General features: G+C 45.8%; 1 protein-coding gene across 2 annotated transcripts in view; it reads left to right on the forward strand.

Annotated features, from left to right (window-relative positions):
• The window catches only part of AMFR (autocrine motility factor receptor), a 44360-nt gene extending 22096 nt beyond the window's left edge, over positions 1 to 22264 (forward strand). For both annotated transcript variants that reach the window (XM_025447550.3, XM_025447551.3), the window contains 6 exons: positions 8065 to 8255; positions 10246 to 10349; positions 15254 to 15388; positions 17096 to 17179; positions 19846 to 20030; positions 20678 to 22264. In XM_025447550.3, coding sequence (XP_025303335.3) covers positions 8065 to 8255; positions 10246 to 10349; positions 15254 to 15388; positions 17096 to 17179; positions 19846 to 20030; positions 20678 to 20831 — 853 coding nt within the window. In that variant the 3' untranslated portion in view covers positions 20832 to 22264. The remainder of the gene's footprint in view (positions 1 to 8064; positions 8256 to 10245; positions 10350 to 15253; positions 15389 to 17095; positions 17180 to 19845; positions 20031 to 20677) is intronic.
• Positions 22265 to 23952: the final 1688 nt, after the last annotated feature.

Genomic DNA, 23952 nt, shown 5'->3' on the forward strand with positions numbered 1-23952 from the left:
GGTGACATGTCTAGTAAGATGTTGCTATGGCTAAGGTCAGAGAGATTGCTTCCTGTGTTCTCTAGGATTTTGATGATTTTGTCTCATGTTTAGGTCTTTCATCTATTTTGAATGTATTTTTGTGGATGGTGTCAGAAAGTGGTCCATTTTCATTCATCTGCATGTGGCTGTCCAGTTTTCCCAACACCATTTGTTGAAGAGACTGCCTTTTTTCTATTGGGTATTCTTGCCGGCTTTGTCAAAGATTAGTTGACCATAGAGTTGAGGGTCCATTTATAGAGAACATATATATTGATAGAATTTTTTATGTGCTAGGTGTTCTTTTGGGGTCTGGGGATAAAACGAAACCAAAGATATGGTGTTTGCTTTCATGCAGCATATGGCTTAATGGAAGAGATGAACATAAATTAGCCAGGCACATTTCTGAATGTGTTAAGTATAACTGAGCTAGTGCTCCAGAGGAAAAAAATGTGGTTCTTGAGAACTTGTAACAGAGGAATCTGACTCAAGCCTGGAGGAAGTGACTCTGGGTGGTGAGTAGGAGTTGAGTCAGCAAAAGGAGAGTGATCCTCTAGCAGGAGGGAATGGGGTGTGTGGAAGGGACTGGACTAGAACTGGTATGACCAGGACTTAGAGCATAAGAGGGGAGTGGCATTTGCTGAGGCAGGAGAAGCCGGCAGGAGCTGGGCCCTGCAGAGGCTTGAGGGCCAGTGGAAAAGGTGAGAAGTTATTGAAGGGTTTTAGGAGGGATTGGGGTATCAGGTTTACAGCTTGAGAAGATCAGGAAAACTAGTTAGTAGGGGCTGCAATGATGCAGGTGTGTGTTGAGAGTAGCTTGGATTACAGTGGTGGAAGAGGGTTGGGGAGAAGTGGATAGATCAGAGGAATAGGAGGTATGCGGTGCTGGATTGGCTGTGAGAATGAGATCTGGAAGAGGGACCAGGGATTCTCCTGGTTTTGCGGCTGGATAACTGCATGTATAGGGCTGCTGTTAGTTGAGGTTGGAAGACCAGAGAATCCACACTCATTTCTCCAGAGGAGCTTGCAGACGGTTGGGAAGACTAACTCTAAGAGTGATCTTTAGTCCAGAAGAAACCTAAAGCACATGATTAGATTAAGTTTATGATTTCCTTTTTTGGTGAAGGCAAAATTCACATAACATGCAATTAAACATCTTGAAGCGTATAATTCCGTGGCGTTTAGTGTATTCAATGTTGTGTAGCTGCCACTTCTTTCTAGTTTCAAAACTTTCTCATCATCACAGAATAACACCCCATGCTAATTAAAGTAATCTGTCCCCATTTCTCCCTCCCCTATCACCAGACAACCATTAATCTGCTTCTGTCTCTGAATTTGCCTCTCCTGGACTGTTCATATAAAAGGAATCCTACCTCTTGTGGCTGGCTTCTTTCACTCAGCAGATTGTTTTCAGATCCAACTTGTAGCAAATATCAGTGCTTCATTCCTTTTTTATGGCTGAATTTAAATGAGTTTATAATAAACTACCCATTCATCTGTTGATGGACATTTGGGTTATTTCTACCATTTGGCTATTGCAAATAATGCTATGATCAAATTTGTGAACAAGTATCTGCTTTTGTTTTGTGCCTAAAAATAGGTACTTTTAGGGTATATACCTAGGAGTGGAATTTCTGGGTCATATATAATTCTATTTTTAACTGCTTGAGGAACTACCAAACTTTTCCAGCAGCTACACCATTTTACATCCCACCAACAATGTATGAAGGTTCTAATTTCTTCACACTTTATACTTCACATTTATCATTTTTTTCTATTTTCCTATAGCTGTGCTAGTGGGAAGTGGTATCTTATTGGGATTTTGACTTACATTTCCTTAGTGACCCTTGATTCTTAACATTGTGCTTGCTGGCCATTTGTATATCTTCTTTGGAAAATGTCTGATCAAGTCTTTGGCCTATTCTTAAATTGGGTTGTTTGTCTTTTTGCTAATAAGTTGTAAGAGTTTTTTTATATATTCTAGATACTAAACTTTGATCAGATGTTATGATTTGCAAATATCTTCTCTCATTCTGTAGCTGTTCTTTTTATTTCTTAACAATGTCCTTTGATGCACACAGTTTTCATTACTATGAAGTCCTGTATCTATTTTTCTTTGTTTACTGATGCTTTTAGTGTCAAATCTAAGAATCCATTGCTGAATCTGAGGTCATGAAGATTTACTTCTGTGTTTTCTTCTAGTTTTATGGTTTTAGCTCTTATATTTTAGGTCATTGGTCAATTTCGAATTAATAGTTTTACACGAAGTGAGGGAGAGGTGTGACTTTATTCTTTTGCATGTGATTGTCCAGTTGTCTCAACATCATTTGTTGAAAAATCTGCTTTCCGTGTTGAATAGTCTTGGGACCCTGTTGAAATCTGTTGGCCATAGATGTTGGGTTTATTTCTGGACTCTATTCAATTCCAGGGGTCTATATGCCTGTCTTTATTCCAGTACTCTGCTGTTTTGATTACTGTATGTTTATAGTAAACTTTGAAATTGGGAAATGGTGAGTCTTCCAACTTTCTCTTTTTCAATATTGTTTTGTCTGTGGGGTCCCTCCCAAATGGATCCACTTTCCCATTTCTGCAAAAAAGGCCATTGGAATTTAGCAGGGATTGCATTGAATCTGTAGATTGCTTTGGAGGATATTACTATTATAAGAGTATCATGTATTCCAAGCCTTGAACGTGGGATGTCTTTCCTGTTATTTAGGTCTTCTTTAATTTCTTTCAGCCATCTTTTGTGGTTTTTAGTATCAAGATTTTCATCTCCTTGGTTAAATTTATTTCTAGGTATTTTATTCTTTTGGGTATTATTGTAAATGGAATTATTTTCTTAATTTCCTGTTTGGATTGTTTCTGGTGTATAGAAACAATTTTTATATGTTGCTCTTGTACTGTGCAACTTTTCTGAATTTGATGATTAGCTATATAGTAGCTTTTTTGTGTGTATGTTTGGGATTTTCTATAAAGGATCATATCAGCAAATAGAGTTGGTTTTGCTTCATTTTTACATTTTGGAAGTTTTAAGTTTTTATTTCTTTTTCTTGCCTAATTGCTCTGGTTAGGTCTTGCTGTATAATACTGTGTAGCAGCAGTGAACACAAGCATCTTTGTTTTGTTCCTGAGCTTAGAGGAAAAGCTTTCAGTCTTTTACAATTGAGTATGATATTACTGATGGGTTTTTCATGAATGTCCTTTTAGGACATTCCCTTCTATTCCTAGTTTGCTGAGTATTTTTATCACAAGAGTGTTCAATTTTGTAAAATGATTTTTCTGCCTCTATTGGGATTATCATATGTTTTTTCCCCCTTTGTTCTAATGTGATGTGTTACATTGATTCATTTTCTTATGTTCAACCACACTTGCAGTTCTAGGTTAAGTAAATCCCTTTTGTTCGCAGTGTATGTCATCTTTTTAATGTGCTGTTGGATTTGGTTCACTGGTATTTTGTTGGGGATTTTTGCATCTCTATTCATTAGAGATACTGGCCAGCAGTTATCTTTTCTTGTGGCCTCTGTGTCTGGAATTGGTATCAGGGTAATGCTGGCCTAGAGTATGTGTTAGGAAGTTTTCTCTCCTGTGTTTTGGAAGAGCTTGAGTTGGATTGGTGTTCATTTTTCTTGACATATTTGGGTGGAGTTCACTGGTTCTGGGCTTTTCCTTTCTGGGAGATTTTTTGACTGAGTCAGTCTCTTATATAAAACTTCTTTCTTCTTGAGTCAATTTAGGTAATTTCAGTATTGGTAGAAATGTGCCACTTTTTGCTATATTCTCTAATTTGTTGGATTGCAGTTAATTCTAGCATTCTGTTGTAATCCTTATCATTTCTGTAAGGTTGGTAGTGATGTTCATACTGTCTTTCTTTTTTTTCCATACTTTTATTTCTGATTTTAATTTTCTTTTAAGATTTTTTATTTATTTACTCATGAGAGACACAGAGAGAGAGGCAGAGACCCAGGTAGAGGGAGAAGCAGGCTCCATGCAGGAAGCCCAATGTGGGACTCGATTCCGGGTCCCCAGGATCACGCCCTGGACTGAAGGCAGCCCTAAACTGCTGAACCACCCGGGCTGCCCATGATTTTAGTTTTCATATCTATTTTTTTCTTAATCTAGCTAAAAACCGACTTTTTTTTTTTAAGAACTGGCTTTTGGTTTCATTGGTTACTTGGTTACTCTGTTGTTTTTCTCTTCTCTGTTCCAGTTACCTCTGCTCTGATCTTTTTTTTTTAATTTATGTATGTAAATGAGTACCATGCCCATCAAAGCCAGAGCATGCAACTCTTTTTTTTTTTTTTTTAGATTTTATTTATTCATTCATGGAGACACAGAGAGAGAGACACAGAGAGAGAGAGAGAGAGGCAGAGACACAGGCAGAGGGAGAAGCAGGCTCCACGCAGGGAGCCCAAGCGGGACTCCATCCTGGGTCTCCAGGATCAGGCCCTGGGCAGAAGGCGGTGCTAAACCACTGAGCCACCCGGTCTGCCCTGCTCTGATCTTTATTATTTCCTTCCTTCTGGCTTTGGGTTTTGTTGTTCTTTTTCTAGGCTGTTGATTTGAAATTTATTTTTTAAAGATTTTATTTATTTATTCATGAGAGACATGGAGAGAGAGAGAGGCAGAGACATAGGTAGAGGGAGAAGCAGACCCCCAGTGGGGAGCCCGATGCCAGGCTCCATCCCAGGACCCTGGGATCACAACCTGAGCTGAAGGCAGATGCTCAATCACTGAGCCACCCAGATGTCCCTGAAATTTTTTTCTTTTCATGCATTAGTAGTTACAAAATTTGCCTCTGAACATTGCTTTTGCTACATCTCATAAATTTTGCTATGTTGTGATTTTGTTTTCATTTGTCTCAGAGTATTTCCTAATTGCTCAAGTGCTTAATTTTTAAAATACTCACCTGCCTTGGGTCGAGTGAGCAAACATTAATAGGACCTCTTGGTTTGCCTTACATTGTAGCTTTGGTTAATAGGATGGGAATAAGATTGTGGGATAATAGTTGTTTTGTGCTGGTCTCAACTTATCGATAATCAGTTTTAGGGCTGCACTGGCTCCTGTGGTTCTTATTATGACTGCAAGACACCCTTAGCAGTGACCATCAGGAAACTTTGGGGACAAAGGGTTTATACTCAAAGGTCTTGGAAAGCACATGGCACACCTGGAGCCACAGTGAGGTTGTGGATGGGATGAAAGCATGGGCCTAGGGTTCTCCTTTTATTAGGGTGGAGGGTAGAAACCCAGGGTGTCCTGGATTCACTCTTCATTGGTCAATTTAAAACATAAAAATAGATGGGCACCTGGGTGGCTCAGTCAGTTAAGTGTCTAACTCTTGATTTTGGCTCAGGTTGTGATCTCAGGATTGTGGGAGGGGCTCCACCCTCAGCAGAGAGTCTGCTTCTCTCCCTCCCTCTCCTTCTGCCCCCCCACCCCCCCACACACTCCCTCTAAAATAAATAAATCTTTTTTTTTTTTGTAATATCTTTTTTTTAAAATTTATTTATTGGTGTTCAATTTACCAACATACAGAATAACCCCCAGTGCCCGTCACCCATTCACTCCCACCCCCCCGCCCTCCTCCCCTTCTACCACCCCTAGTTCGTTTCCCAGAGTTAGCAGTCTTTACGTTCTGTCTCCCTTTCTGATATTTCCCACACATTTCTTCTCCCTTCCCTTATATTCCCTTTCACTATTATTTATATTCCCCAAATGAATGAGAACATATAATGTTTGTCCTTTTCCGACTGACTTACTTCACTCAGCTAAAATAAATAAATCTTTAAAAAAATGCTTAAACACAAGAATAGGAGTTTAAAGCACAGGAAGAGAAAATATAACCTACTTTACTTGGTCAGCTAACCAAAATCAACCAAGAACTCTAAAATAAATTGGGGGGAGGGGGTGTTGCTGGCTCTCTACTTAGTCATGTAGCTGGCACTGTGTTTATTTGAGATAGTCTTCTTGGAGGTGAGTACCTCAACAATCAAAGCCTAAAACAAGTACCTGCACTACAAAAAGAAAAGCTGACTGTCAGGGCTTATACTACAATAATCAAGGGCAAATGCATTTTAATTTGTGATAAAACTAAATGTGTAAATTCCAGCAGATTGTATAGCTAGGTAATTTGTTTTGATAGATGTCTTTGTAAGATTACAGAGTCTGATGAATATTTCATTACATTGAAGTATCATACTTAAAAGAGAGAGAAATACTCTTTGAGTAGAGTATTAGTATAGTCATAGAGAAAAATACCTGTCTTCTCTGAAATTTGGTTTCTTTAGCTGGGGAACTCTAGCATTTTATTTTTAAGGCACCTGTATCTGGTTGTCCTCACCTTGGGATTTTCAGGCTATTATATATGTGGGAGGTTTTTGCAGATTACGAAATAAAATTAGGGATGCTTATGAAAAGTATGTCACAGTGTAGCATTATTGGAGGGTGCCCAGGATCTTAACATACTTTTGTAGTCCCACACTAGGCTAATTTTACTGGTGGTATGATTTAAGGATGTTAGGGAAGCAGACTTTAATTAATTAATCATTACTTATGAGGAAGGGAAGCAAACTTTTAAAAGATATAATCATTTATTTGACTGATTTGAATGATCACAAACAAGTACTTTATATATATAGGTGATGTATATTTCAAATATGATAGAATTAGCTGTACACACTCATTATTTTGTCACATTATTATCATAAACTCTTCTGGCTCAAAGATAGTAAGAAGTAGCTCCATCGTGGTGTTGGGGACAGTTTGGGTTTTTGTTGTTGTTGTTGTTTTATTTAAATTCAATTTGCCAACATAGAATATTACACCTAGTGCTTATCCTATCAAGTGACCTCCTTAGTGCCCGTCACCGAGTTACCCCCTTACCCCCACTCACCTCCCCTTCTGCAACCCTTTGTTTGTTTCCCAGAGTTAGGAGTCTCTCATGGTTTGTCTTCCTCTCTAATCTTTCCCTACTCAGTTTCCTCCTTTCCCTTATAATCTGCCAGGGACAATTTTGACATGTAAGTACTGATACATTGCCCAGAGGTTCTGGGGATCATCACATTGGGGTGAGGATCTCCTTTGTAACATTATATGTGCCCATGTCCTCAGATACTAAAAATGACACAGAGGAAGTGAGCTCTTTTTTTATTCAGTCCCTCCTTGTACTCTTAAAGGAAAGATAACATGTTATGGGATGGGAAGGCTCCTTGAGATCTTAGAAGAAAGGTAATATATTATTATAATATAGGAAGGAACTTCAGAGATCATTTCATCCAACCTTCCTGGTTTTGTTAGTTCACGTCCCGTTGATGGACAGCATAAGTAGTTACTGTGTCTGACATAATTAGGCCATTGTCATTTCCTGAGAGAGAGGGCAAAAGAGGCTTCCAGCCTGGTTGGGAAAGCAGAGTATAAATAGTAGAGGGTTGGAGAAGCTAAGGTGGTGGGCATAAGGAAGCAGTTGTAAGTAAGAAATGTAAAGATGGGAGTGAGGACATGAGGAGTTGTGATGCTTGAGAAGGTGGTATCATCGTGTACCAGTGCTCTCAACAAATAAGGGGTGTGCTGGAAGGAGAGAGGAGCTTCAGTTAGAGTGAGATCTTTGACATCAAGAGTTTGAAGAGAAAGCCAACATTATGACCATGTTAATGAGTAACCAAAGTAGAGTGAGAGAACAGATTGCTGGAGTAAAAGAATCAAATTCACGAGAGGCCAGGATGTTGGGTGATTCAGCCACATGGATTTTGAAGTAGTCAAATGGAGTTGGAAAGGAAGATGGTGGGTCATGTGATGGAGTCTTACTGCAGAAGGGTCATGACCAGGAAGGAGCTCACTAGGTGACCACGTATGTTGACAAATTAACATTCACAGCAGAACACATTAGAAGTGTATCAGTGAAAAAGGAATGTCAGCAAATGTTTCTCAATATTTAAATCTCACTATTGGCAAATAAAAGCTAAAATTGCAACACATTTGCTATATTCAGAGTGCTTCTGGTGAATTCTCACAAAATATGCTAAGGATATCTTATTTTGGACTTTTTGGTAGCTCCTGCCTTCGTTCCTGGCTAGAACAAGACACCTCCTGCCCAACATGCAGAATGTCTCTTAATATTGCTGACAATAACCGGGTCCGGGAGGACCAGCAAGGAGACAACTTGGATGAGAATTTGGTGCCTGTAGCAGCCACTGAAGGCCGACCTCGCCTAAACCAACACAATCATTTCTTCCACTTTGATGGTTAGTTTCAAGTTTTAAAGCCATACCCGAGGGGCTTTCTCCCCTGACAGGATGCTGTTTTAATTATAAATTGCCCTGTGTAGGCCAGGTATAAATTGGTGTAGGCCAGTTTAATAGAAATATTTTAATCTTAATTGAAAGTGTTCAGTAGGTATGGGTAGCCCCAGGGAGTTATTCTGTGCCAGGCATTTGCTGGATTCTCTGTGAATATGGGGGTGGGGGCAGGGAGGATGAGGAGGTCTGTATATTGACTCAACCATACCTCTGAGGAGCACACTTAATCAGTTTAATAGTTAACCGTTGCTAATAATTTATTGCATCAGTGTAGTGCATAAGCATATAATGGAGTATCATGGAGCAGCCTTTCTAATGAGTACCAGAAGCAGAATCTGAGCTGGAACCTTTTCCTTGTCCATAAAATATGAATGTTTTACCTCTCACCAGTGTTGAAAGGGGTTGTAGTAAAAAACTGCACTTAAAATTCTAAAGCCATGGACCTCATGTTAGGAGCTAATTGACTATCTTTCCTTAATTCACATTGCAATAAGCTCTTTTAGATTCTCATCAACTTTGATACGACTAAATTCTTTGAGTTCCTATTTGTTAGTGTAAAACAGGTATCCCTGGAATTTTGTTAGGGGATGTGCTATTCAAATCTGGAGTTTGAGTTTCCAAGGGTAAAGTATGGTGGGAGTTGTGGCATGTTGGTGAGACCCCTACAAGGAGAATCAAGGGTAGTAGGACCCAGTCTCTGAGACCAGGGGATGGGGCTGCTGGAGGGCTTAGAGGCAGCCACTTTTTGGACTGTCAGCTCAGGTCTCTATCAGGTGTGACTTTGAAATATGCTGGCAGATCTCACACATGGGGCCCAGCTGTGTAATCTGTTACTTTACGAATTATTACTAAAAACTTGAACTAGAAAAGTCAACTGTTTCTCCCTGGTAAGTACATGAAATAAGTATCTCATTTTTTAATGGGCACATTTTGTTGAGCAAGACCTTGAGACAGCCATTTAGCTTGTTTTTATATTCCATGCCTCAGTGCCTCTTTGCAAAGGAGAGAAAAATAACCCCTAAATATGTGGCTTGCTAATAAGTTGTTTCACATCCAATACTTGGTAGTATTTTGTTGTTGTTGTTTTAAAGATTTTATTTTTTATTTGAGAGGGAGGGGGCAGGGTGAGGGAGAGAATCCTAAGTAGACTCCCTGCTGAGCACAGAGCCGACACAGGGCTCCATCTCATGACCTTAAGATCATGACCTGAGCTGAAACCAAAAGTCAGATGCCCAACCTACTGAGCCACCCAGGAGCCTCTGGTGTTTTATCTTAGGATCCCCTTTTTTTAGGGAAATGAGAGAAGCAGCAGACTTCATGGCACCTTTAGTCCACAAGCCTGTATCATGGGACTATTTGAAAAGAATTTCGAATCAAATGAGAAAATCAGGGTCTTCAAATCAGATGATTAAATAGAAAATACTTCTTGAACATAATTGGGAAAGGGATGTGTCCACATGAGTAATTATTGTGTAGTGTGAAAGAGGAGCATAAATGCCTCTGTTGCAGCAGCTATAGAACCTTGCAAACATTCCTTATCTGCCAGACTGAGAGTGGACTGATGGGTGGATCCAGGGCCACAAGACACCAGGAGAGCCTGGTGGTGAAGTGTTCTGGAACCTTACTGTCTGGCTTCAGATACTGACCACCATACTTGTATGACCTCTGGCAAGTTATCTAACATCTGAGTGCCATGGGAACAAAACAGCAAGGGAACTATTTCTGAGAAGAATAAAATGGGGTTAAAAACAGATGGTACCATGTGAGTTTCTAGACATGATTAAGTGATCTAATCTATGTGAAAGCCTTGGTACAAAAGGCCTGGCCTACGGTAAGCCCTCAGTGGAACCAGCTGGTGCCCCAGAGTGGCCGACTGTAGGGTAGGCAACACAGGAAAAGGGATCTCTAATCTGTGCTGGGTTTTTGTTTGTTTCAGGGTCCCGGATTGCCAGTTGGTTGCCGAGTTTTTCAGTAGAAGTGATGCACACCACCAACATTCTAGGCATTACGCAGGCCAGCAACTCCCAGCTGAATGCAATGGTAAGGACCACCAACTGCTTCAAGATGGCTAAGAGAGGAGGACGCTGTGCAGCACGTATGCTCCACTCTGGCAGAAGAGTGGGATTTTCAGGGGCGTTTTCTATATTCCCTGGGACCGCTTAAATTCCTGTGTTATAAAATTTGAAACTGCTCTGGAAGCCAGCTTTTTTTTGCTTTAGTTGTGTGGCAGATGATTTATCCTTTTCTGAGCACTGCTGTGTTCACTCTCTTGGGATCTAGGCCTATCTTGGGACTCTACTTGATTTTAGCCAAAATTATTTGGAGGCTTGTGACTAGAGAGCATGATGGGCCTTTTATTAAAAGTTGTATTAGGCCTACCCAATGTGTTTTCCTGACATCTGTCCCCACTCCTCCCCCAAATAAGGAAGCACACACACATCTGTGGGAGTACACCTGTATACCTTGAGATATGGAGGCATGTGTGCTTTTGGCGCAAGGATATTCTTCAAATAGTGTTTGTATTCTTTTAAAGCTTTGTCATCTGGTGTGTATTTTTGTTCTATAGAGTTAGAGGCTTCGTGTCATTATCATTGCAAATTAGTGTTCACTATGATAGTAAATGCAGGAGTCTTAAAATGCTAATAACTACCTTAGTCCTGCTTAGATAGCCTCTGGATGACCTGGGTAAGCCTGGTTAGTACTTCAGAGCATCGCTGGTTCATTTGTTCATTCATTCCTTTATCTTAACATATTTATCGAACAAACCTGTCCTGAAAACCCATTTCTGCAGTGTAAACAGTCGCATAGCACCTGCTATATAAACAAGGTGAATGTGGGCCCTACTCCCAGGAGGCATGGATTCTGGCTGGGAGACTGATCATAAGCACAAATAAGTGAGCTCATTGCTGATGCAGTGAGTGCTCTGAAGGGAATAAGGCTGGCGATGCGGCAGTGGTGGGAGTGGTAAGGGCTATTTGAGAGGAGGCATCCAAGGAGTTCTCTCTTAGGGGGTGATACTTCAGCTGAGACATGAAGGCCGAGAAGGAGGCAATTGGGGGAAACAGAGGCAATGGAAATTGTAGGTGCAGAGGCCAGGAGGCAAGAAGGTGCTGGAAGCAGAGAGGTCACTGTGGTTGGACCTAGCAAGTCAGGGACCAAAATTGTGATGTAAACTGAGCTTGCAGGGCCAGGTCATGCAGAGTTATTAGTAGGCCACAGTCCAGTGTAGATTTTATTTATTTATTTGAGAGAGAGCGCACGACCAGAGAGGAGGGGCAGAGGGAGAGGGAGAAGTAGGCTCTCTGCTGACGTGGAGCCTGACATGGGGCTCCATCCCGGGACCCCAAGATCATGACCTGAGCTGAAGGCAGACGTTACACTGACTGAGCCACCCAGATGCCCCTCCAGTTTAGATTTTATTGTAGAAGTATTGGAAGGTTGTTCAAGGCCTTTCTCCTCCCCCAAGGGATGGACAGAACATTTAACAGAATGATTTGCTTCTGGGAGACTGGATAGTGGAGGAGCAGAGATGGAGGCAGTGAGCCCAGTTAGGAGGCTGCAGTAGTGCGGGTGAGAACCATGGTGGGGGGACCAGGGCATTGGTAGTGAAAGTGAGAAGAAGGGACAGCTTGAAAGCACTTGCTGAGCAATGAGCTGGCAGGACTGGACGACACTTTGCTTTTGGTGGAAGGATGATGGGTGAGGGAGGCAGAGAACGGAAGCTGACATGGTAGGTTGCAGTGAAGCCACCCAGCAAATTTGGGGGCAAGACGGGGTAGAAGCAGGACTGCAGACTGGGTGTCGGCAGCCCGTCCCACTGGGCGTGAGCCCTCCAAGTGGGCTTGCCACGTCAACATCTGCACCTCGCTGAGCAGATCTAGCTGGAGACACGGACCCTTGGGAATTCTGGGTCTGTAGGTGCTACTGGAGGCAGGGACCCAGTCTCTTTCCAGGAGAAGATGTAGCTCACCAGGAGGAGAAGACTTGGAATTCTTAGAAAGTAAGGTCGGAGGAGGACACGTTGGATTCAGCAGAAAGGAGGTGGTTGGTTAGCTGCAGAGGAACAAGTGGTTTCTGTGGCCTGTGGGATTGGCTACTCGCAGTAGATTGGAAATGAGTGGGAGCTGGAGAAACAGACTGTGTTGTAAAGGGGGCGGAAGGATAGAGGTGGTAGCTCCAGAGGGTTATGGTATCGGGAGTTTTGGTTTTTAAGATTTTTTTAAACAGGCCATTTATACACAAGTTTCAGAAGCTGTGGAGAAGGATCCAGTGAAGTCATGCCCCCACCCTCTCCTCCATACACCCAGGCCCCTGGGGTTGTCATTTTGGCTGGCTTATGTCACTTACCATGGTTCCTCTGTGTCGTAGCAGAGGTCAGAATTTCCTTCCTTTTCACCAAGATTCCATTGTCCAGGTAGATCACATTTTGCTTATCCATCCTCCACTGATGGACCCCTGGGTTGCTTCTGCCTTTTGGCTCTTGTGAATAATGCTGTGATAGGCATGGGAGTATGAATGTCTCTGAGACTCTGCTTTCATTTCTTTGGAGTACGCCTGGGACTTTTTTAAAGATAGATTCAAAAGCATGTTTGGGGTGCGAATGGGAGTGATCACTTTGAGAGGGATCTCAGAGGTGGAGCACAAACAGGAAAGTAAAAATTGAAGGGCAAAGTTCTTGAGCTGGATGGTGGGGTCGGGAGCTGGAGTGGGAGAGATGTTTGCCTTGGTTAGCAGGAGGAATGGAGGTAGCTCCATCAGGTCACTGAGATGTGGTATAAATAGAAGGCCTGGCTCATCATAACCAAGAGGTGGGAACCACCTGAATGTCCATCAGAGGTGAATGGATTCTGAAAGTGTGAAATACTAGTCTTCAGAAAAGAAGGAAATCTTACCGTGTGCTATAACATGGATGAACCTAGAGGACATTATACTAACGAAATAAGACAGTTGCAAGAAGACAAACACTGCATGATTCCACTTAAATGAGGTGCCTAACTCAGTCACTCTTAGAATGGTGATTGCCAGTGGCTCAGGGAGAGGGCCCTGGGGAGGTGCTGTTCAGTGTTTCAGTTTTGCAAGATGGGAAATTTCTAGAGATTTGTTGCACAGTAATATGCCTATGGTGCGCACTACTGTACACTTAGAATTGGTTAAAAAAAATCATAGCAGGGGTCAGAATTTCCTTCCTTTGATTAAAAAAAAAAGGAAGGCCTGGTTCCTGCTGGCTCTTGCTTCCTGGAGGAAGTGCTCAGCCACTCAGCAGAGTATGTGAGTGACTATAATGGGCATAGATGGTCTGCAGTGTGGCAGCCTAATGTGGCCACCCGCCGGCTCCTGGCAGGCTCTGCGTGTGTACTGCAGGGTCTGGCAACTGTGGAAGCTCTGCATGTAGATTACCTCACCTGTTCCCTAAAAAAATCAGAATCTTGGGCACGTACCCTCTAGGAATAAGTGGATGCGTTTAGAATTCTCAGGCTCTGGCTCTGCTTCTTCCAGCTCCATGACGGGTTGGAAAAGCCTATTTTTAGCACAACAAATGTACTGGACCCATACATTTTTTATAAAGATCCAGTATTGAATTCACTGGATTTTCTGGAGGAAAGCTTTGGTCTAGTCAAATGAATCTTGAGCATGTTTTTATTTGGGAAATGAGGGGGAAGCTGTTTAGGAGTAGAGAAGAGTGTTATCTGATTGTTGAGATTTTTGTGGACTCCGTTCCACTTAACTTTGATACTTGCCCTGGAGAAAAAAATAATGGGCTCTCATTCATATAAACCATGAGGGGTCCTAGGCGTGTGGGGGCCGTGGGTCCTGCTGCTGGACTCTGCTTGTCTTTCCCTCCGACCCCAGTGAGACGCTAAACAAAGCTTTGTGCCTGTTTCACCCTGATCTCTGCTCTCAAGGCTCTGACGTCGGATGCTTCCCCCTCCTCCCATAGCTGTGACGCTGTGCTCCTGAGGAGCTGGCACCCCAGTAGCCAACTTCCTTGTGCTTCTAAAGCAATCACCTTTTTCCTGCTCTTTTCTTCTTTTGACCCCTGGGGCTTTTCCATGAATATAAGCATTGTAAAACGAATATACATACATGAAAAAATCTGAGCCTCTTTAATATGAGTGTGGGCGGTGGTGTGCTGAGCCTACACACCGGCTGCTGCTCACAGCTCTACTGGACTCTTAGACGTTTCTAGAGTGCAGTTTGAAACCTACAGCTCTAGTGTTTACGTTCTTTTTAATCTTTTTTTTTTTTCTGATTGTGGTGTAATTTACATATGGTAGATTCACCCTTCATTGTATCCAACTCTGTGCATTTTGTCAAACTCATACAATTGTGTGGCAATCACCATACTTAAGATCTGGAACAGTTCCATCTCCCCTCCCGCAAATGACACCATATCCCTTTGTAATCACTTCCTCCCCAGCCCCAGTCTCTGGCAGCTACCTACCACCAATCTTCTGTCCCTTTAATTTCGCCTATTCTAGAATGTTGTATAAATGGAATTCTATAGTACATAGCCTTTTGAGCCAGGCTGTTTAACTTAACCTAATGCATTTGAAATTCGTCCATGTGGGTTTGTATCAGAAGTTTGTTCTTTTTGACGATTCTTTAAGAATGCTTTTTGTTTTGTTTTGTTTTGACCTGAGTTATACCGAGCTTTAAAATGAGCACTTTTTAAAACTGGAATATTCTAGTCGAGCCTGTTTTGGGATCCAGCTGTATTTCCATGCCCTTTTTTATTTTGAAATTGATGCTATCCCAAGTTACCTGTTTGGCATCCTGGAGAAACTCCAGAAGGAGTGAGGTTTGATGGGGATCACAGACTAGAGGGGCCCCTTGCCTGTGTTCTCAAGGCTGGTGTCAGGCTCAGCATCCATCCAGAGCTTGCCATACACGATGGCGCTGAGCAGGAATGTGGAGAATGAACGTTGCCTCCCGTATTCCTACAGGCTCATCAGATTCAAGAGATGTTTCCCCAGGTTCCCTACCATCTCGTGCTGCAGGACCTCCAGCTGACACGCTCCGTAGAAATAACAACAGACAACATTTTAGAAGGACGGATTCAAGTACCTTTTCCCACACAGGTAAGTTGGGGTTTGATGTGTGAAAAATAGATTCTGTCTTCACGAAGATTGAATCCTGTAGATTAACTTCTTACTTCCTTAATTGAATATCATTCATGATTTGATGAAGGGTTTCTATGAATTTGCTAACTTTCTGAATTTTATCTGAGGACCGACCCATCCAAGGGGTTTAGATTAAGATAAATGTACTGGCGACACTGTTCTGTACAGATAGGCAGGCAGACGTGCCTGCCCGGCCAGTCCGGGAGGTCCTAGCATTGGTGCTTCTTGGACAAGGATCGGCAACCTTCCCTAAAGGGCAGATAGAAATATTTTAGGCTTTGTGAGCCGCGCAGCCTCTGTTGTAATGTCTCAGCTCTGCCACGGTAATGCCGAAGCAGCCGTGGACAATATGTGAGTGGATGTGCCTGCCTGTGTTCTAGGGAACATTTACTTACAAAATAGGCAGAAGGTGAATTTGGCCTGCAGGCTATTGTTTGCTGACCCCCAGCTCTCAGGAGGTAATGCCCTCTGTCCCTGGTTGGTTTTTCACATTGGTACCGTTTTCCATTAGGTGTGTAATAGCTATGTGATGCTTGTACTCCTGTTTTAAAAAAGGTCAGATTTCCTGGCCCATTATATAACCTCTTTGAGTACAAGAAGTAGTAACATTTTATTTTAAATTTTAGTATGGAAGGGTAGTTGACAAACAATGTTATATTAGTTTTAGATATATGACATAGTGAGTTTGACCCAAGTATTAACATTTTGAAGGAAGCTTTCTGGCAGGCCCAAGGGATCATCTGTACATGACCAGGGAGTCATTTAACAAGAAATTATTCAACTTCATGTATGAGGATGTATGGAAATCTGTTATAAAATCCTAAAACTTGAGACTCTTTCAAGAGAGCCTGGAGTTTGGAGTCAAATGGGCTGATGTAGGACATAGCTTATCTATCCTTCCCCATTTGACCTGGTTGTTGACTTTGGATTATCCAGCAGCAGACCCTAGGGACAAGGTCAAGTGCCATTGGGTCGTTTGGGAAGGTTCCAGGACACACAGCAGCAGGCGGGGCTTGGAGATAGGGGAGGGAAGGTGGCCAGTAAGGGCTTGTGAGAACAGCTTACTGTCATGGAGGACAAGAGCTTGATCCCATTGGGGACCTCTGGAGGGGCGGTGAGTGGGGGTGTTTAGATACCACTTCCCATCAGCTGTTGGCTGAGGGCCGCTTGAGGAGGTGGCATGCATAGTGACCTCGTGGAGCCAGAGTGAGTTCTCAGGAGCGGCACAGAAACTGGCCAGCTGGCAGGACCTTTCGGGGACATGGGCAGGGCTCCAGAGCCTCCACGGCATTGGCCAAGGTCTCAGACTGGCTAAAAGAAGAGCAACAGTACCCACTTCACAGGGTGTTAAGCTAAATGAGGCAGACATGTTGGGTTTCCGCAAATGCTCAGTCAGCATTACCTGCTGTTGATTTGTGTGTGTCGTGCGGTCGCTGTTACTGAGGAGAACCTCAATTGGAGCCAGGTGATAACCCAGGCTCGGGCCTCAGGCTCCCCTCTCCTCACTTTGATCTTAGTAGCAGCTTCATTTCTTTGCTGCCACACACTGTCAAAACCCAGGCAGTGCTGGGGACCAGAGCTCCCTCTCTACCCCACGTTTTCCCCAGCTCTGTTCCTTAAACCCTGAGCAGCTCCATACTGTTTGTGGTGCTGTTTCCCTTGCAGCGCTCAGATGGTATCAGGCCTGCATTGAACAGTCCCGTGGAAAGGCCAAATGGAGACCAGGAGGAGGGAGAAGCTTCTGTGCAGGTAAGATCTGCCCCTGAGGGGAGAGGGTTTGGGGCCGGGGGCAGTTGTGTGCGGCCTGCAGTGGTCTCCAGTCCTGCCTGTGATGTTCCGGAGGGCAGGGGTGTCAGAGAAGGCCCTGGGCCACATTGTCCCAGTGTTTTGGGTTAACAAGCCAAGATGTGCCCACGACATGGCCTGCCTTTCCACCCAGGGCCATGGAGGAGAATGGAGTCATGGTGTCCCTGGGCCAGCTTGGCTACCTTCAGTTTGAGCACTAGGATGGGCAGAGGGAAGTGGGGTCCAGGCTGGACCCAAGGTGATTGGACATCTGTACCCAGACGGGGACCGACTGGAGCTTGGCTCTCTTGAGCTGAAACCATCAAGGTCTTCCCCACACTTCACTTGTCAGAACTTGGCATTTCCAGGTGCTTCCATGCACTTCATGCAAACGAGACCCTCAGACTGGTGTGGAGGTGGGGAGGGGTGTGGTTATGCTGGGAGCCGGCTCTGAGGAGATGCACACCTGGGTGACTCATCCACCCCTTCCACAAGCAGCTCCTCTGTCCTGGTTTCCAGGGCAGAGGTTCCTGTCCCCGTCCTGGGGGTTCCGGTTCATACCCCTTATCCGTAACTCCCATTTGCTAATCAGTTATCACACTTTCTAGAAACTTTCTTAAGATACTGGCAAAACCCCCAAACAACCCTGTCTTTGTGTTTCTGTGTTTGTGAGGTGGGGCTTCCCACACATGGGGCTGGGGTCCAGCACTGGTGCTGCCTTGTCCACCAGTGTCTCTCAGGCTCTTCTTGGAGCAACTGCTCTAATGGTTCAGTGACATGGAAGCTGCTTTCGCCTTGCATGTTTTTCCCTGCAAATAGGAAACTGTAAAAACTAAAACTTTTTCAAATCCATTGCCGAGATAAATTTTTCATACCCAAATCCATATTTGGATTGGGCAGCATTGGTAAAATGGTGCCTGGCTTTTGAAGAAGGGATTCAGTTTTGCATTCCCGCATCTTGGATAGCTGGCCCAGTCTAGGTTTGAGTGCAGGGCTGGTTGGGGGCTCCTGGGGGTGGAGCACGTTCACTTTCTGTCCCCATTCACCAACTCTGGTTTTATAGTTGATGTGAAGATTTCTGAATTTTTTCTGGCACAGTGAAGGGAAAGTACTTACTTCACAAAGAGCGTGCTATCTAGCGTTTTCAGCCATTGTCAAGAAGTAAGAAGTCCTTGGGTCACAGTCTATTAGCAAAGACCTCAGTGTAGCTCAAGCATGGCATTAACTGTGCCGGTACTGGATGCAGAGTGTCCCCCCTGCCCCCGCCTGCGCTCAGGCTGGCTTAGAAGCCTGCAGGCCTGGGGCTGGGTGTCTGATCCCTTCCTTCATCTCCTCCTCCACTCACCAGCTGCTCTGTCTACCTCCTCCAGAGTCAGGCTTGGGAGAAGGGTGGGTTCACTCAGGCCAAGTGACCCCAGCATGTGTGTGGGCATCACAGTTATCCTATAGACCAACCCCCCCCCCCCCCCCCCCCCCCGCTGCCGCCGCCGCTGCATCTAGCACCAGAAACCCCAACTTCGGCTGGCTCTTTATGTTATGACCACCCCTACCTTCATGGAGGCTGCATCACCTTACAGGCAGTCCTTTGGGCAGAGTCTGTTTCAACAACCTCAGGCTGGTTCCTTCCTGCTCTTGAGCTGAAGACCCACAGCTGTCCCTCAGGACACACAGCAGGGCCTTACTGTCACACGTTGAACTTGCTCCCCTCACAGCCTTTTTTTTTTATCTACCACCAGCAGATAGTACCTTTGTCTTGAGATTCCTTGGGTGTGCCAGTCACCACCAGTTCCCAGGGCCCCCAAACTACAGAGAATATTAGTCTGGAATGTGGCTCTCTTAAAGTCCCCTTACTTGCTAGGCTGAAGGCGGGTAAGGGTGGTGATTGTGGGTGACAGTTAAGTGCCACACATAGGAAATCTTACAAATGGGCCAATCTCTCAGCCTCTTCCACCTCAACTCCTATTACCTAGAGGCAGGTGCTGGGCTGACCCTGGCCAGCCTGGGCCCATCTGGTAGCAGGAACATAGATGGTCAGGCACCCCCCTAAGTGTGTGGGGCGCCTGGGCATTGTTATAGTGTTCAGAGCTTCAGCCAAAACAGAGAGTCCCATTTTAATATTCTGTCACACAAGGAATCATGTGATTTATATTTGTTTAAAAAGATCCTTAGAATTTATCCCTTTTAATCTGTCTACCTCTGTTTTAAGAGTCAAGTAAAGATGTAAAATTTTTGCAGTAAATGCGGTAAGACTTGTTTAAGTTTTAGAGCAATTAGTAGAGTTGAACAAAACTTCCCAGAATACAAGCTTGGAGTTAACTTTATTATTTTCTGAGAGTACAGTGTCAGGGTGCCTGTGTCTTTCACACTGGTAATCATGTATAATAAACCTTGCTGATATCGAATGTCTGGCTCAAGTCAGGTGCTGTTCTTAGCGGTGCATAAGCCCGACGCAACAGCCTGCCCTTCAGGAGTCCACATCAGCCATTATATGTATGCTGGTGGTTCCCCACCTGGCAGCCTGCCTCCCCTGGGTCTTGAAGCACATCATTTGGAGCACTTGGGTTGGGTGGGGGATCTGCTTGGGAGGGTGGCCTGTGGTCACAGCAGTCCCTTGCTTCCTGTGTGCCCAGACTGAGCGTGTGCCACTAGACCTCAGTCCTCGGCTGGAGGAGGCCTTGGATTTCAGTGAGGTGGAGGTGGAGCCCAGTGAGGGGGAAGACTTTGAGGCCCGGGGGAGCCGCTTCTCCAAGTCTGCAGACGAGAGGCAGCGCATGCTGGTCCAGCGTAAGGATGACCTCCTGCAGCAAGCTCGCAAGTAAGTTGATCCTCTGGCTCTTGCTCCTATAAATCTTGAGTCACAACCCAGTGGCCCAAAGGCCCTCGTCACATCAGGCCCACATGGTGCCTTTTTGAACAGATGGCCAACATTGGATAACCATTATAATCATTCAGATTCCCAATCTCTGGTGGAAAACCAAAGGGTCCGCACCTAACTGGTAACCTCCAGCAGGCTGGTGCTGCCGGTGGTCTCCTGTGGTCGTCCACACTGTACCCATGGGCCAGTGTGACCTGGGCCCGTTGTGGTAAGGAGTCTGATTCTCTGGCCTCCCAGAGGGAGCGCTGTAATTATGTTCATGTGACAGACTCAGGGCCCCAAACCCCGGCCTGGCCACCGTGCCTGTAGTGGAGCTCGGGGTGTTCCTCCCGGTGACCCGTCGAGAAGGAGGGGCTGAAGAGCCCCCGGGCGGGCCTTGTCCCCAGTGCCCAGAGCTTCTGCTCCTCTGTCCCGGGACAGGTGTCTTCTTCACAGCCCACTGCTGAATGACCGCCTCACGGTGGCTCCTGGGAAATGGGGAATCACAGATGAAGACGCAGCCTGGGTCTTTCTGCAGGTTGTGTTCCAGAGCTTCTTTTGTCCGTCATCCCTCGCCCCTCACACGAGTCCTTTGGGCTTTTTTGTAGGCGTTTCCTGAACCGAAGTTCTGAAGTCGAGTCCGCCTCCACCTCTGAGAGCTGCCTCACGTCAGAAGGCACGAACTCCGACCCTGTGACCCTGCGTCGGAGGATGCTGGCTGCGGCGGCCGAACGGAGGCTCCAGAAGCAGCAGATCTCCTAGCGCTCGCTCGCCACCGGCCCCAGCAGCGCGGCCGCAGAGGCCCGGGCCCCCCGCCGTGTGCCAGGGGGCTCGGCCCGCTGCGCTGTACAAAGCATGTGGTCTTACTAGTGTTTGGACAGCTGACAAACTTAATCCTTTTTTGTAATACTTTCTATGTGACATTTCTCTTCCATTTAGAAACACTGCACATTTGAACTCAAGGCATGATCTCTGGTGTTGGCTGGACTTCTTGGGGGTGGGGGTGACCGAGTGGAACAGGGCAACCAGAGACCCTGCGGCCGGCGGCTTCCGGGCTGCTGCTGCTCGGAGAGGGCACGCGGACGCTGCCATCCTGGGCTCCAGATCTGGCCGGCAGGGCGGGGGCAGCTCCGCTGAAGCACCACGGGGAGCGTGCGGCCCGGGCCTGACTCCACCACCGTGTACAGCCCTTCTTGGGTGGGTGGCATTGAGAACACTACGGAGGCCAGGCCCCTGAGCCCCCTGAGCACCCCAAGCCCCCCGAGCCTCCAGGCTGTAAGGGCATCTTGGAAGAGTCACTCTTGGTTTGTTAGGTGGAGCAGAGGAGGGGGAAGGCCAGGGCCGGAGAGTGGGAGTAGGTGACCGGCCGTGTCCCCGGACATCCAGAACTGCCCGCTGAGCCCCTTTCCGTTCACGCCCGTGCTCCTACAGCTCACGAGTGCCCCCCCGCCCCCCTTCCCCACGTATCCGTCCCCACTCCGGGTTTCAGGGTCCTCCACCCACCCCAGCCATGGGGGCTGAGTAGCAGGCTTTGGTTTCCAGTTTCAATTCCTTCGTCAAGTAAATTAGGCAATGCCGAGGCCTGTGGGTCTGGTCCCTAGAGAAAATGAGGACCTTAGGAAGCAGGCCAGTCACTATTAGAGGGCTTTCTTGGAGAAATAAAGATCTCTTTTGTATCTTTCTTCCCTGGAGCTCTTCATTTTCATCCCTTTGCTCTTGTTGGTTTAATTAAACATAGAAAGGTAAGATGTTGAATCCACCTGCCTCGGGGCAGACCCAGGTCTTGAACCTGTTCTTCAAATTCTTCACATCTTTAACTTCCAGGACTTGAAACACGCAATCACAGGCTACATAGTTCGGTTTTATGTCCTATTGGATTTTTTTTTTAATGTTTTAAAGCATAGTTTTATGGTAGTCCTTTTGGGAAGAATCCAGTATTATCTAAAATTATTGGCAAAGTTAAATGTATTTTACATAACTGAAAGTTTTTGGAATGTTGACAAGTAATTGAAAAGAGTGATGAGTAAATGTTTAGGCCAAGATAATTTATTTGAATAAATCTTTCAAAAGCCTTACCTCGAAATGCTGTTAGTAGATTTCTGTGATTTTTTTAAAAATTGGTTTTGTTTTGCTGAGAGCATAGCTATCTGTTTTTATTGTAAAACAATAATAATAATAATAAAAGGCAAACTCTTCTAGTGTGTGTTGTGTGTGGCTGGAAGTAAGGTAGTTTTTTTCAGAGGGGCCAAATTAGTTAGGTCCCACTTTGATTTTATGTGAACCGTTTTCTGTTGGAAACCGTTGGAGGGTTTTTTCCCCCATCCTTCCCCCCTGCATGTTGTACACTTTAAAGGTGACCCTAACTCCATGTGTTCTTAGGTTTCAAATGAGCGAAAAGAGGGAACGGCCTGGAAAGAACTTTAGAGGGTCCGGAGACCTTGGAATACAGCCGTAAGACCGCGATCAAAGCGGAGACCTGCCTCCCATAGCTGAGAATGACCCAAGGAGAGAAGTCCTCAAGTCATCCTTTGATTCTGCACCTGGATGGTATAGGATCCTGGGCACTACACTGTCTCTTGGCTTGTGTCCCTTCTTGGGGGCATCTGGGACAGATGCTAAGGGTGGTGGCAGAAGGCCAGGCCAGGGTCTTCTGTTGGGTGGGGTCCCCATCCCATGGTATCTTCTGGGCCGAGGGCACCCGTCCTGTGCTTAGCCATCCGGGCCCAGAGCTGAGGCCAGGCTGCTGGTTCGCGTTTGTTAGCCGAGAATGGAGTGGGAGGTGCTGTGGTGAGCGGTGGCGGAGGTGCCCTCGTCCTCTCTGGGCTCTAGGCAGTGGTCTATGTTGCTCCCTCCGTTTTCTTATGGGCCCTGTTTTGTTGCTGTGTTAGGTTCTCGTCAGTCCCACTGCCCCCTCCAAATTTTGAGGATTTTATGAACCACAGGATGGTGGTCCTTTTGGATGTCTCACTTGTGCTGCTGGTAGAAATCTAGGTGTCCAGGTGGCCACGTGGACCCAGTTTCCCACCGGAGCTGTGTCGACAACGTGCTGTCTTCCGCCAGCAGACATGGTCCGGGGTGCAAAGCCAGCCGAGCACTCTGCTGAGCAGGACACCGCAGGCGCGGCAAGCCACGGCCTCCCGGACCTGCTGGTCGAGGAGTGCCCTCTGCCCACCTGCTCTGAAGGCCCTGTGTCACCTAGAAGCCTCCAGCTCCTCTCCCCTCTTACTCCTGTTAGGTTAGAAGTGGTTCCAGCCTGACTGCTCTTTAGGGTCACTCGAGGAGCTTCTAGAAACTGATGCAGAGGTTCTGCCCTCATGCTCCTTGTTCTAATTGATTTGCCTTTCCGTGTACTCTTTACCCCCTAACTGCTTCCTGACTTCCATTTTAAGGAAGATAAGGCTGAGAGACCTGTTTTACCCACCAAACTCCTTCGAAAGTTAGGAAAGAATACTGCTAGAATAGAACTCGTTTTCAGGGAACTTCAAGCAGACAAGGTCACAGCATCCTTTGACCTGTCTGCGTCCTGGTTTGCCCTCCAGGGCAAAACCTCCAGTGTCCTGTCCAGTTGTGGCCATGAGCGCAGCCTCGCCACCACTGGAGATGATGTGGGCCTCCCCCTGCACACAGGCTGGGGTGAGGGTTGCTGGTGGGAAGGGCACGAGAGGCCGCGGGAAGGCCAAGGGTGCCCGGCCAGTTCCTTACAACGGAGAGAGTTAGCCTCTTGTTATTCCTAGCTCCGTGCCATGCTGTGCACCTCTACCGCCAGCCCCTCTAGATTGAGGCCCCTGGGATTGCTAGCCGGGGGCTCCCCAGGCTAGTAACTGCCGCTTGCTGGCGTATGGAGAGGAGGCCCTACCCTCTCCCCAGCTGGCTGTAGCACCGG

This window comes from Canis lupus, chromosome 2, assembly GCF_003254725.2.
Source record: "Canis lupus dingo isolate Sandy chromosome 2, ASM325472v2, whole genome shotgun sequence".
Classification (NCBI taxonomy): Eukaryota; Metazoa; Chordata; class Mammalia; order Carnivora; family Canidae; genus Canis; species Canis lupus.